This window comes from Empidonax traillii, unplaced genomic scaffold, assembly GCF_003031625.1.
Source record: "Empidonax traillii isolate 1590-97213 ecotype Southwest subspecies unplaced genomic scaffold, ASM303162v1 scaffold436:size495813, whole genome shotgun sequence".
Taxonomy (NCBI): Eukaryota; Metazoa; Chordata; class Aves; order Passeriformes; family Tyrannidae; genus Empidonax; species Empidonax traillii.
In genome coordinates this window covers 378,868-394,030 of record NW_020955629.1, presented here as the reverse complement: position 1 = coordinate 394,030, position 15,163 = coordinate 378,868, and the positions used below count along the sequence as shown (strand labels likewise).

The window sequence follows — 15,163 nt, the reverse complement described above, 5'->3', positions numbered from 1 at the left end:
TGAATGAAAACCATCATTCCATTTCCATTTTGCTATTTTTTTTATTTATGTCTTTTTTAAGAACACAAACCAGTGTTTTTAAGTGCACGTTCATCCAACAACCACCTTGAGATCTGTGAATATTTTCATCTACTGGACTAAAGTGTAATTTATAAGACTAAGTAGTGAAAAGAAGTTGGAAGGTAACAAACACTCAGGCTGGAGAGACGCTCTTCAAATTACATGAGTAATGAAACCCCAAATAACTTTAGAGTGTAATGTTATATTCCAACCATTTGAAGCTTCTCTTTGGAAGAGAACATTGGAGTTGATTCTTCTGTTTTATGGACCAGGGTAATGGAATGCTCCTCACCAGCAACCCCACTGTGTTCTGGTTGTCCTCTCTTATCACCATCACATACTGCAGGTGATCCACCCAGCCCTGAGATGGTTTTCCAGTTATCTGAGCATGTCCTTTCCCAGGACAAATCTTGTGACTCGGATGGTTCACTTCAAAACAGGTTGAATGAAATCTGCAGTTGCACCTTGAAAGATGGTTACAGACATTGTTTGGGAGAATGTCTTACAGTGAAGTCTTCCTCTATGCGAATAAAAAATTTCATACCATTTCATTTTGTGTCTAAAAAATTAAACTATGTTTTTTGTTATCATGGTTGATCATAAGAACCTAATGTTTCCATAGTCTGTTTAACAGTTTTCATCGAGTTGTCCCCCACTGCTACTTAAAACCAGAGTAACATGCATAAAAAGTACTGAAAACGTGTAGTTTTCTGCAGCAAGTTGTGTACAAAAAAAAAAAAAAATCAATTTGTATCAAAAAAGGCATTATTTTCCTAATCATTCATGACTGAAAAAAGCCACATGAAAAATTGCCTTATTTCAAAAGGCAATCGTGAAGGCTTCAAAGTAGGTATAATCTCATTTCTTTACTCTCATTTTACGTGCTTTCTCTCTCTGAACTGGAAAACTGCTGTCATAACTGTATCTATTTCCTGTAGGAGCTATTAGTTAGTAGCATTACATCCGCTTAAACGTGATCACTTTTCTCTTCTGTGTGTTACTGATATGCTATTATCCCATAATATTGCTCATCCATCAGAGGTTGCTGTGTTTCCTGTGCCGTTTGTAGTACGGAGAGCTGAAGCGTCCTTTAAAAAAAAGTTCAGAGATCCCAAAATATTTCAACAACACTCTCTCTATTATGTTACTCATGTATATTACAGAGCACAACCTTCTCGTGGTGTATTTCAAGTTGTAATGTGAAATTTTTCTCTGCTTCGAATTCCTAAGCAAAAGCACTTTAATGATCAGTTTTGAATGTAACCATCTCAATTCCTCTTTATTTAAATGGTAGATTCATTAAAAACTCCATCTGGCTTCCATAGGAAGCTTGCACAAGTCCTTGGAAATGGACTTTTTTTTTTTTTTTTTTTTCAGGACACAAGAAACTGTGGCCAGGATTAGAACCTCTTCCTCCTGCAGCATACTTGCCAGATGGCAAGTTTATTGAATCTGGTTTTAACTCACTAGGGTTTAAAGGAATGAATATTGCTATGAGATGTGGGTGCTGTGTTTCTACTTCAAAGGTCTCCTCTAGCTTGAGCCTCCAGAGATTTATATTCAGAGTGTAGTTGTGACCTGGGCAGTCTGTTGCATATCTCTTATCTCTTTCAGTGCTTAAAATGGAGTTAGGATGACACAAACAACTTTACAAAATCCCAGTAATTTCAAATGTTTGGTGAATCTTGTTACATGGCTAAATCAAATTCATATTTTTTAAAATTTATTTTATTTTATAATGTTGTAAAGTCTCTTCACTTGAAATACGTTTTCTTTACATTTTCAAGTTAAACATGGAAGTATTACATATCCACTGCTGTAACTTAAAACTTGAGTGTTGTGTGCTCTGTACTAAAAACTAACACTTCTGATGGACAAAATTTAGTTTCATCAGCTTTTAGGTGTGAACAGAGGAGTAAAAGATCTTGTTTCTACTTAAATTCCCTGCAGCAGTGTTCCCTCCTTGCTTGAAGTGGCTTTTATTTCAAGATAGAGTCACAGAGTATTCTGAGTTGGAATGGACCCACAAGGATCATTGAGTCCAACTCTTTAGTGAATGGCCTCTCTGGAGATCTAACCCTGACCTTGGCATTATTAGCACCATGCTCTAACCAGCTGAGTTAATCTCAGTTTTTAAACTTTTGAAATACATTTCTGGTTAATTAGTGGTGCAGATTCTAAATTATATTATGAGGGAATCCTCTCTTTTCAAAATGCAAAGCCTGGTTTTGTATTTCTATTATTTACAAGGAAATCAGATTTTTATATTACAGGATTTCTTTTCCTTTTTTTGGTGAGGGAGAAGATCCTCCTGTGAACTGATGCCAAAGAACTTCAGATATTAATTTTTTCTTTCGAGTGCAGAGCAGTCAGGATGCTGACCTCTGCTGAGGTGTAGTTGCTTGCAAGGTTTTAGACATTTAAGTGGCCACATCTGTCATAATTATTTATGTATTTGGTTAAACACAACTGTACTCTCCTGCATCATGAGCCCCAATTTATAGAGCAAAGCATATAAAGATTAACACACTTCTTTAAGACAAGGAAGCAAATAATTGCCTCTCAAAATATTCCATTTTTTTCCCTTTTTCACTTTCACGATACACATTGATACTGTTTATATGTACTCTGCTTTCTGTATACTCCTTTGACTGGAGGTGATTTCATGTCTCTCTGCAGTGCTGGTTTTTCTACCACAAGATGTGTTTGTGATGCTGAGCACACAGCATCACTCATGCTAGGACTACAGGCTTGGAAATAAGGAAATAATAATTATTCTTCTGTCCTGTAGCCAGTCTTGTCTAAGCCTCATTTGTATGCATTTGTGGGTTAAAAGTAATTTGTCAGTCTTGAGTAGTGAATTTTCAGTGTTGAATTTCTTGTGAGGAGGTTTTCATTGTTCCAGAATCAAGTCTTTATACAAAATACCCCAAGGGAGTCTATTTGCTTGGACTGGGACTGGGCTTGCTTTTTGGATATCACCTTATCCCTCTCATTAATGAACCTTCTTGGTAGGACTTCTAATAGCTCATGTTCCCGGGTTTTCCTTCACTTCAAAAAATGAGAGGGACTGAAAAAGTATTTGAAATTTATTACAAATGTTCAGGAATCTTAACTTAAAAAGAAGATGTTGATAGCACCATAATGAAAAGTAATAATTTTCTCCAGAGAGAGGATGTCAGGATTTAATGCTTTTCTAAAACTCTCAAAAAGAATATTGTTGGCTTCCCTTTGATTTAAGTCTGTTGGAGTGAGTTCACCTACCATATTACTTTAGCACCTTATTCATATATTGCAAAGTATACGTAGGAAAAAATAATGGGCCTCTGTAAATCTCATGGATGTAATTGCATCCAGGGATACTGATGATGTCATGAATCATTGCAAGGTACAATGGTTTCTGTGGTATTTCCAAATGAAATTAGAGGTCTCTTGTTTACAGTTTGTTTGCGGTGCACTCCATTCAGTAGAACAGTGTATGGATCCAATAATAATACAAAATAAATATGTGCTATAGCCTGATGCTATTTTGAAGATATTTTGGCATTATATCCCTAATTTTACTGCTGCATTACTATCATTTCCAGTTGCATCTGGCTTGATTTAAGCTGAGAAAGCTTTGTAGTAATAACATACGGAAATTGTTATTGTTTACATTTGTTCAGCAGATGTGTGAGTTTTTACATGTTTGACTCCTTATCAAAGTGGATTAAATGATGCACAATTCTGCAGTATGCAAGTGTTCTTTAGATGGGAACAAGTACTGACTGTCAGTGCATGCAAAGTCCAAGAGTGACAGTTCCAGTATTTCAGTGCATATGAGCGCAGTGAGCATCACTTTGTCCTTTCCTTGCTTACTGAGCATTCCATTGTGATCACATTTGCAAGAAATGAAATTGGAAGGGAAAAATTGGAAACTGGTAGAGAGGCCATTGCAAAATGACCTAGTAAGGTGAGATCAGTTGAAGAAACGGGAATCAAGGGGCAGTAAGAGCTCTGCTAAATGTAAATGTCTCCCGTGCCAGGGTTGGGAGATGATCAGGTCAGTCACAACCATTGTACTAAAAAGAAATGTATGTTTTCATCCTCATTCAGTTCTCAGCTTTCTCATCTGTCATATTTAAAATACTTACAAGACTTTTAAATCAGTTTTTTTTTAAACAACTCACAATTTTCCGTACCAAAAGTATGGTATAGTATGCTGGTATGTTGAAAAAAGGAGGGAGTCACAAAAGGGCTCCTCTGTAAGAGAGGTTTTATGTAATCTGAGGAAAAGTGTGTAAGCACACAAAATACATTTCTGTGTTTTCTCTCAACAGAGAGGATGTTTAGGTTTTCAATGGAATTACAGCTGAGACTGCCAGGTAGAAACTTAAGTGAAATTTGGCAAGCAGAGCTTCCTTAAGTGTTCTGCTTAAACTGGACCTTGTCTACAGCAAGGGAGTTTTACTTTCAAAAAGCAGATGATTTTGTAACTTGAACATGAACTATAGAGCACATTTTTAGTGGCTGTGTCCTTGGCTTGAGTGCAGTAAAACTGTATTTATTTACACCAGATGAGGATCTGCCTTTTTCCACATCTTTCTCAGTGCTTCTTTACTTTTTAGAGAATGAAAGCTTTGGTTCCTTTGAAATACATATCTTAAGAAAATGCCAGTGCAGAAAATCATTTAACTGGGACTGCCTCTTCTCTTGTATGCCTTCCTCTGCAGTTGCCTTTGGTCTCTACTTCCCCAGGAAAGAGTACTTTGAGAATGTGTACATTGATGAGCCAGCAGGTATGCCTCTCCTGCGCATCCATGCCTTGAAGGATTCATATGAGGAGGTGGCCCACTTTCATCTGTGCCAGAATCTCATAGTTTCTCGAGCAAGATCCCAGGAAAATAACTGGTTTCAAATCAGAGAAAAAACAGGACTTCTCTACCTCAGCAAAAGCCTGGATAGAGACGACTTTAACATGTTGTGTAAGTATGAGAAGACTAGCTTTTCTTGTTGAGGTGTCTGTTCTTAGAGAAAAACACATTCAGATGATGAGATTTCTCCAGCAGAAGATGAGCATCATATTTTAAAAAAAAACTTACCTACCCTTTTAAAATGAGGAATCTGACCCAATGAAACCCACGACAGGGAACGATATGCCAAAGCAAATGCCGACCTTGGACAGATCCAGTTGCTCACACTGGGGACTCCAATAGGGTGGGAAAGTTGCATTACTTGAAATATTTTTTTTCTACATTCCACAGCTATATAAGTCACAACTTTACTATGAGGTTTGAAGTTTCCTCATCTATGGATGCAAGTGAAGCCAATTCCAGTGCTTAGTGCCCAGAGCAAGCCTGTTAGAAAGGTTCAAACTCTTGAATTCTGGTTACATGGATTCACAAAGTACATTTGCATGTAACACTAAAGAGCTCTTGGAAGAAATGGCTAATTGTGGCTCTCTCCCTCTCTTGAAATTTGACTTTGTTAGAGAAGCTTACTGTTGAACTACAGAAATTAATTATCTCCTTTTTTCCCCCTTCTTTTATACTCTAGCAGTAAATTGGTTTTGGTGATTTTGATCTATGAGAAAATTAGGTATCATTAGATGGTGGAGGAGGAAATGGGTGAGAAGTTAATGGCACAGTGCTGTGATCAGTTGCAGAAATTTTGCTGTTGGAGAGAGTCTGTAGTAACTGTCTTCACTTTGTAAGAGCTGTATATCAACTCTACTCTCTGACTTACTTACCTTGATGTTGAAGTTTTCAACTTCATACACTTACTCTTTTATTTTTTTGAGTGCTGAGTGTTTGATATCTGAAAATGATACCATTTTCACTGCATTTTTGGTACTTGGTGTTCATGAATATCAGATAGCTATTTGTAACTGAACAAAGGAGGAGCATCTATCCAGCACCTGAGAGCCTTGTTTTGTTCCTACAAATCAAAGTGACCTACAACATCTTTTCAAGTGAATTAGATCTGTTACAGAGATATTACTGTGCTGTCTGTAATCAAGCCAAGGTAATCAAAATAAGGTTTGAGCGTGTATTAGTAGATGCCACAGGTTAATTTTAACTTCTATTTTATCTTTTGTCCAGGTCTTTATATTTCAAAATAATGAACAATCTACCCTCTAAACCTAAACAATTTGACCCATATCCTCAATTGGAATGAACTGTCAGAATGTGGTGACTGAATTGACAGCAGTTATGTGTCTGTCCTGAGTATCTGTTGCCATTTCATGCATTATTTTTCCTGTTTCCGCCCCACTCTGCTCTAGTCCCTTCAGAAAGCAGTCCCACAAAGAGCTGATTACTAATAGAGACCTGGTTTATGTCAGGGTCTTACAGACAGAATGCTGATACTGTTTGTGAAGTTCCATAATATAAAATTGGTGCTAAGCCCTTAGTTTTTCGGCTCACTGGGATTATTAAGATCTTCTTTGAAAGAAGAATTGTTTTATCACACGATAGGACTAAATGATCATTTATGAAATAACAGAGTAGAAAATGAGGAAAAGAAATGTTGAGTTGTCTTCTGTAAAATATTTCTTCTGGTGTTTTTTTTTTTTTCTTGAAGCTGTAGGAAACTGGATGCCATTATCAAAGGTGATGCTGTATGTCTTCCTTTCATCCCACCCTTTCCAAGAGAAGGAATGTGACTCTGCTACACGCGCTACGGTTTTCCTCTCTTTGATCAATGCTACAGCACCAGCTTGCAGTTCCTTGACAGCAAGGCAACTTTGCTTCACAGAAATGGATCTCTCCTTTCACATCAAGGAGAATAAACCACCTGGCACATTTCATCAGCTTCGGTTACCCTCAGTTCATCATCTGTGTCAGAATCTCAGCATTTCCTACAAACTGTTAGCAGGTAAAACTGGAACTGAGCTGGTCACGTAGCAGCTATAGATGCAAACAGCTGCACTGTTTAAGATCTCTTCTGTAGTAGATCCTCTAGATTGATTCTGTAATGGAAGTTCCACTGCAAATGTTAGCTGAGGCTGAAGATTTTTCTTTTGAGATATACAGAGGGGATGGGAAGGAGGACTATCCCTTTCCCTGAAGAACAGATTAGTTTTAGAAGTTTGTACCTGCTAAAAGCAGACAGAGTATCCTGAGCTTTCAGTGGTACTGCTTCTAGACTGTACAACCTTCCCGCCTATTCCATATTTTCTCCCTACCCTAATATAGCCGCATGAATTCCTTCTATTTCACTTCTGAATATGTCTTTTATTGTGTAGTCATGATGCCCAAATGGATTGCAAAGTATTAAAGAAGAAAACTATCAGAGCCCTATGCTGGGCAATGATTGTCCCCCTTTATCCCGTGGCTGTGTTTTCCAGCTGAGGGTCTGCCCTTTCGATACAATGAGAACACCACCAGTGTGCGTGTGACACAGCGCCTGGACCGAGAGGAGAGAGAGAGATACGAGCTGATTGCCAAGTGCACCGTGAGAGAGGGATTCAGGGAAATGGAGGTTGAGGTGCCCTTCCTGGTGAATGTGTTGGATGAAGATGACTCTCCTCCCTTCCTTCCCAATGGCACTGATACTGCGGATGCTGTTGTGGAGTTCAACAGGAAAGAGGTAATGCTCTCCTTTACCGAGTGCCTGCTGTAGGAGTGCAGCGGTGGGAGGTGTGATTACTGGGAAGCACCATGTTCTGGGTAATGCATCTCAGCAATGAGCCCATCACCACACCATACTCTACAGATTGTAAAATGCTGTTTGTAGGATTCCTCAGCCCCAAATTATATCTTGTTTGGGCCCCAAAGAAAGAAGAGTTTGGGTTAGTAATCAAACATGTGAAGAAATTTGAGCAGTTTCCAAGTTCAGGATGGACAACTGCTGAGTCCATGGTTAGGACTGCTGTATCTCTCCATACTGAGCTCTTCTTTATTTGTTACAGGGTTGTTTGTTTCCCCCAGATGATTAAAATTGAGTGGTGTTAGAGCAAGTGTATGTGTGTACCAGTCCCATAGATGCAAATCTATATAAGACATTCAGAACATTTTATTAGGATGCTGTAGAAATAGTGGTTGACTTTTGCAGGCAAACATTACCCCTGTGAAGTTTCCAGGGCCAGGCTGTTAAGGGAGAGCTCCAGGATCTTCTTTTAATGGTGCTCTTTCACTTCCCCCTTAACCACACCAAGGTGATCTTTCTAAAGATTTGAATTCCTCCGTGTCTTTGATGCCCTCTGCACACATACACCACTTGTTTCAGTAGAGGAGTGCACAGGTGGGCTCTTTGGCTCTTCTGCGACCCTTTATAAGTCAATGGTATAGAGGAAACATTTCTTTAGGGCCTAAATGATGCATTTTTCATGAGAGAACTTCTGTTTCCTAACAACAAGATCTCTTTTGGTAGTCAGTTCTCCTTTCAAAGTACATTTTGATCATATTTGTGTCTGGAAGGGAAAAGACTAATTTGGGAGTTTGCTGCCATCTCCTGACTAGAAGAGGTGTTGACAATACACCTATGAAGATCCCATTTACCTGGGTGTAAAGTAAATCCTTTTTGTTTTTGAAAATTTTGAGAAATGAATGTTTCATTTAGCTCTGGATGATAGAATGTGAAGGTCTCATAAAACTGTTTGATAAAGTAAAATATTCTTTTTGGAATTACATGCCTGTGAAGTGTTCACAATGTAGTGAATTCCAGTGATCTCTTGTAGCAAAAAAAAAAAAAAAAAAAAAAAAAAAAAAAAAAAAAAAAAAAAAAAAAAAAAAAAAAAAAAAAAAAAAAAAAAAAAAAAAAAAAAAAAGAAGGCATTATATTTGGAAACATTACATCTAGTGACTAAACAAACATTTCCAAAACAAATGTCCTTCAGCAGTGCCATTTATCTTTTCCTTCTAGGGAACTGTTCTTGCAACGCTGACTGTGTACGATGCAGACACCACACCCATTTATCCCCTTGAAAGCAGCAGGAAGAAATACACAGGAACCATTGTCACTGATGATCCCTGGATAAGTGAAACATTTCGTGTGGAGCACATTTTTGATGAAATCCACTTCAGTCCGAATGGCAGCCAAGTGAGGGGAACTCGACATGAGTACAGTAAGGTCTCTTTCTTCAAATAAAGGAGAAGTTGCTTGTTAGTAATTGACCAGTGAGCTACTGTAAGCGTTTTGTAAATATTGAGCCAAAGAAAGCTGAGAAATTTCAAGTTAAGAAAACACAGACTTTTAAACATGTACTAAAAAAATGGGGTTTGTGCATCTCTGGGATAGGGAGCATATAGGATGATTGTTTGTAAACTGACAAGCAAGAGGTTTTGATTGTAGGATTTTCAGCATGGTAGGTAAGAAGGGAAGAGGGCCTCCCAAACATCTTGAATGGCAGAGACATAACTCCATAAGAACATATTTATTGCTTATAGTGCCTTCTGTTTCCTCTTAGGAAATTTTGATATGTATAGTTAATTTTGTTATGTCTATTTTTGTTGGGGTTCCTGTATCAGAATATACACTAACAGATAACGTGGGCTGGTAATAGACTAATCTTATTCCTTTGCAGAACTGGTACTGAATAAAAGCATTTCAGTCACAGAGCATCGTTACTTCCAGTTGGATGTTTTGGTGAATGACACAGAATTTCATGGCCCAGAAAGATCAGTGATGCTTCATTTCAATGTCTCCATCCTCCCTGTCAGCATTCAGTTTTCAAACATAACTTACCAGTTCACAGTGAACAGAAACGCCGAACGCTTTGCACAAGTAAGAACTGCATTAATTGTATATTCAATTTCGGATAGAGCTTAGAGATGGATCACTGGGGTGAGGAGCGTTAAACTCTTTGTTGGTTTTAACTGTTTTAAGTAGAATCAGTGAAAAATGTGATACCAGTATGTTTGGTGTTGGATGCAGTGGGTAGCAGGTAGACCGGGCAGTAGCTCTCCCATCACATAATAATAGAGAAGGGGCCACACATAGAAGTACTAATAGAGAAAAATAATGTGTGTTATGGACAGGAGGACTTTCAACCATGAGTGGCTTAGGCATGAATAACTGGAACAATATCAAGAGCAAAAAAAGAAATTTGCTTAGCTGTTGGAGTCCTGACTCTACATATTCCACTATATTAGTGACTTTTTTTAGATAATGGCTAGTTAGTAATTAATGTGTATCCTAACTTAACCCTCATTTTAGCCTAATCACCACCATTGCCATTAAAAATGCTTCCCAGAGATACTTTCTAACAGGTTGACATTAATCAGGTGAAAATTACAATGTAATTTCTATGGAACATGTACATTAGTAACGAACTAGTTCAATTTAATTCATGTTATAAAAGTGAATATTAAAAACATCAGTGATGAGCCTTTCTGGGAGAGCTGCTGGAAAACATGCCTTGTAACTATTGTAGCAGAGAGGAGGACTGAGATTAAAATGTGATCATCCCAATTGCAGAGAAAACCAATTCATTAGAGGACTTTTAGGGAAGAATTAAGTTTTATTAATCCTTAAGCCTCTGGCTAATAGTAAAAAGAAAGAAAAAGGGAGATTAGATATATTGCATGTTCTTTTATTTAATCTGATGAAATACACTGTGGCTTGATAGCTCTTCAAAGTACAGAACAAGCTGTACATCAGCAATAAAAATGCTACTACTCTAACAAGGGACATTTTGTCCATAGTCTGCACTGAATATCCTAAATAAGAGAAAGATACCAAGAGTGCTCACATGGTGGTCTCCCTACGAAAAGCTACTCCTTTATGACATTTTGTGATGCCTTCTGGCTGCAATTTTTCAATTTGTAGTCCGTTAGAAACTACAGAGGCTATTTTGTTCTTTTTGTGCAGATCAAATTATTTTTGATTTTACGCTTGAGGTTTTTGTAGCACCAGATTGTAAAAGCTTTACTCTACCCTGTTGCCTGGGGATAGGTTGAAACTGGTGGGTTTCCCCCTAAAAGAAGTAATAGCATAGGTGTGTAGGATACTTGTAGTCTAAGCTTTTAGCATCTAGAAATGTATCTTTGTCCCAACTGTATCTTTGTCACAACATGACTGTAATTGTAAAAAGTGTGAAAACTTACCTGTTAGGTAGGTATGAATTTAGACTAATTGATTGGGTTTTTTTCTGTGTATGTGTTTATATATAGGTGTATGCATACAATAATATTATGAATGAATGAGATCCATATTAAATTTGACCAACCATGTCAATCTGTGCATACCCTAGATTGCTTGAGCACATTAGTTTTAAAATCTGGGAGTATACGTTTATTTTAAGTTCCAGAGTACAAAACAAACAAAAAAACACTCCACAAATGTTGACTTTTAAAGCTGCTGGTTTTGTATGTTGTCATATGAGTCAAACATCTGAAAAGGAGTTATAGGATTTCTGGAAACAGTGGTGCTTCCCACTTGTTGTGCAGTTTCACTGGGTGGCAGTAGTAGCAGGGAAAACTGTTCCTGGCAAGAACTTCTTCAAGTCTTTGGGGAGAGATCTTTGTGCTTTCTAAACACAAATTCACAAAGAGATTTTGTTCTGATTCTTGAGCAGAGAAGTGCAGATCTCGTCCTGGCTTTGGTGGTGGTATTCTCAGTCAGTGTCATCTCAGTTAAAGTGTCATCCAATCACTTCTGAGACTGGGTTTGAATTTACAGTGTGCTCAGCTTGGAGCACAAGTCAATGTAAGCAGCTTAGTCCCCAGCACTTCACATTATTAAAGTTGGCTGCATAATTAGCCATGATGTGCCAGAGCAGTCAGGAAAAGTACTGGGCCAAATCAAAATGAAGGCTGAACTGTCTCTTGCCCTAAGGAAAACACAGGAGCGTGAAGAAATTATTAACTGCTGGGCTGATGCCATTTGTCTATTTGAGCAGCTAAATGAATTGAATAACAGAGGCATGGCCTGATGGTACATGCTTGCTCAGTGGCATTTAACTTATCAAAGGACTTAAAGATCTATTGACATTTACTGAGACAAATGATGAATAACATTGGCTGAGATTTTTAGAGAGGTTATATGTCCAGATGTCCCCAGAATTCAGTGAAGAGGAGCATTATCATTATCCAGGCTTCAATGAACTCTGGAGCTCAAGAGATGGATTTTTTTTTGTTCCTATTTCTGATAATGGTATTTCTACGTTAACTATCGAGACTCTTGCAAAATGCACCTTTGAAGGTTCCTTCCTCCCCTATAAGTTGATGTTAATCCTGATTATCCTTTACCCTGATAACCCTGATTTCCTGTTTTTTTGCCCTCCTGAGAAAGGGGAACTGGCTGCTTCCACCTTTTTCCCCTAGGGCTGTGCTTTGCTGCACCTGAGAGCTGAGCTGACTCTAGAACTTGTGGAGCAGAGCAAATTTAGAAGGTTGGGCTTTCTGTAGTGGAATCAGGCAGAAAGAGAAAGCCTATCTTCATCTTTCTTGCAGAAATTTCTGGAGGGGGGGCCTTTTTAGCTTCTCCTCAGATTTTTACAGAGAAACAAAACTGGCCAATGTACTGTTCTAAGGATAACCTGCCCTTCAGGGACCCTGAATTTATAGGATCCTGTCCATCCCCATTGAAGGAAATTTCTGTTGGTCAGAAGGGGGCCTGGAAACAGCAGTTATGACAGAGTAGGCAGGAAGGGCAGTTCATTGTAGTCTACATAAAGGTCAGTGCCATTGAACATCATTGTGTTCTCCTACTGCCTCAAGGGAACACCATCTCAGCAGCTGCAAACCACTGCTAGTTGCAATGCAACACCAAGGCTGAGATGACGTGGTTCTGGAAGGGACATGTCTAGACCTTGTGTCTAGACAGAGTTTATGAACAGTGGAAATCTTGTCCTCTTTTTCTTCCTGCCAGTCTCCTGTGGAGAGGAGACAGCCAGGAAGAAATGGCCTAGCTTCTGATTGCTTTAATAGTCTTTCTGTGTTATCCTGTCACCAAAAAAACCCCAACAAAAATAGTGCCAAATGTACATTAATCAGTGATGTGAGTGGGAATAAGTTAGATAAAATGGGACTATCCTATAACAAAGTATGCTTGTAGAACTTCAAAGGCTTCCTCTCTGACTTTAAATAGTCCAAGTTCATGGGAAGAGGTCTTAGTACAAAAAACCTTTTTTTTTTTTTTTTTTTTTTTGTTACATTTTTAAATAAGAATGCTGAAACCAAGATGTACAGATATGCTTTTACCAGCAGTGGTATTACTTGAAAACATTTCTGAACTGCAGCATTTGAAAATAATCCATCACCAAGTTCCCTTCAGTAACACCCCACCCTTCACGTTGTGGTTTTCCCTGCAAAGGAAGCCAATGCCTCTGGGCCTGATCCGAATCCCACTCTTGTAAATGGAAAAACCAAAGTGAGCTTTGGATCAGTTCCTGTAGGAGCTGGACAGGACATTGTGCTTCACATTCCTGTGCTTTGTAGATGATGTGTTTCAAACTGAGGAGTGTTCTAGTATGGATATTCTGGCAGGCAGAAGTTCAACTATAGCAAAACAATATATTTTAATTTTTAGATGAAAATGTTTTAAAATTGCAAATGGGAAACAATGAGGTTCTTATTCCTTTTAAGGCTTTCAGAGAACTCTGCTGGACAGAAACTTTTTGACTGTAATATTATAAACATGAAGTAATAGCAATTTTTATGTTATTTGAAAAGAGTCTTAGCTTTGTTCATGCTGAGCTCTTTGCTTTCTCAAAGACGACTGTATTTTTTTTCACTAGTCAGTCTGGGATAGAGCAGAGACTGAGCGGAGATTTTCCCAAGGGTCTTGTTCTTGCTGAACACTGCTGACCATCTGCAGTAGGCACCAAATACTACTGGTTCTCTGGGTCAAGGCTTTTTGCATTTTCACTGCTAGCCTAAAGACAATGGTAATGCTTTACCTCTCTTTTTTGCTGAGAATACATCTCATTTAAAGCATTTGTAGTAAAATATAAAATCTATAAACCCAAAATAAATGATGAATTCTGCAAGTAGTAATATCCTCCATTTTATTTCAGATGTTTTTGGGAAGCACTTAATGTTTTTTATGCATAGTTTTGTTTCTGTTGTTTGTGATTTCTTTCTTGGTGTTTGAGCCTAGATAGGAAAAATCTGCATTGAAAACTGTATGAAATTCCGTGGTGTAAACATCACCTACAAGTTGCTGTCCCCCAATGCAAGCTGCTCTCCTGTTGGCATCCTTCAAGGCCGAGAAGACAAATATGGAAGCCTTTATGTGAACGATTCCTCTGTGCTGCGCAGAGCGGAATGCAAGGAAATACAATACACTGTTCAAGCTACAGACAAGCAGAGCAGGAAACACACCAAGACCCTCCTCACTGTTGTATTGGAAGGAACTCGTAAGTACCCCAGTGAGGACTATTCACTTACTGTGTCACTGGTATTAGTGATGCCAGGAACAGTAGCAGGGTGATCTATAGACTGATGGCATTAACGATGAAAATGAATCTGAGCTACAAGATACAGATCACAAAGGTTGCGTTTTGAGTTTTGATCCAGACCTTCCTGTAGCAAATATTTGTTTGAAGAACTAATGCACAGAACTAATGCAGTGTATCATATGAAATTCCAAATGTTCATGATGACATTTGGTTTAGAAGAATCTTTAATAAGTATGTGCCTGTGTGACCTTTATTTTGTATTTCACATATTCCCATGGAAGAAAAAAGAGTGTGCATATATGTGTCTATCTATATAAAACAAGAAATCTCTGGCCTAAGTATATTTATTATATACCTATATATGTAGATACAGATATAAAAATATATAAATAATTTTTCTCCCTACCTTCTCGCTGCAATTTTTTCTATTTTTTTTTTTTTAAAGTTTTGTTAACATTCTTGTAGATATTGCACTTGACTTCATTTTACTGAAAAGTTCATAAGGGCAGTGTGCTGACCCACCCTTAAGGGGAAGGAAGTTTGAAGTATTCTATAACATCCACAGCAGAAGAGGATTTCACTGGAAACATACTAACTTATCTCCAAACTAATATTGCATTTTATGCAAAACCTTACAATTCTACTTGATAATCACCTCCTGTCCCTTCTATCAAATCAGAAATCCTATGGCAAGAGTAAATGGGTTGAAGAAAAAGAAAGCTTGCAGTGGACTTGTGTTTTTGCAAAGGCTTTGTATTGTCTGAAAACACACCTTTCCAG

The 15,163-nt window shown here is 38.0% G+C and overlaps 1 protein-coding gene across 4 annotated transcripts in view; it reads left to right on the top strand.

The window, feature by feature from the left end:
• The window catches only part of RET (ret proto-oncogene), an 81,993-nt gene that overhangs the window by 40,743 nt on the left and 26,087 nt on the right, over positions 1 to 15,163 (top strand). For 2 of the 4 annotated variants that reach the window (XM_027894652.1, XM_027894649.1), the window contains exons 1-7: positions 4,060 to 4,133; positions 4,773 to 5,024; positions 6,622 to 6,915; positions 7,388 to 7,629; positions 8,905 to 9,106; positions 9,566 to 9,765; positions 14,083 to 14,341. In XM_027894652.1, the coding sequence (XP_027750453.1) occupies positions 4,070 to 4,133; positions 4,773 to 5,024; positions 6,622 to 6,915; positions 7,388 to 7,629; positions 8,905 to 9,106; positions 9,566 to 9,765; positions 14,083 to 14,341 (1,513 nt within the window). In that variant the 5' untranslated portion in view covers positions 4,060 to 4,069. Of the gene's footprint in view, positions 1 to 4,059; positions 4,134 to 4,772; positions 5,025 to 6,621; positions 6,916 to 7,387; positions 7,630 to 8,904; positions 9,107 to 9,565; positions 9,766 to 14,082; positions 14,342 to 15,163 lie in introns of those variants that run through there. The other 2 variants (XM_027894651.1, XM_027894650.1) reach the window with 1 other exon arrangement.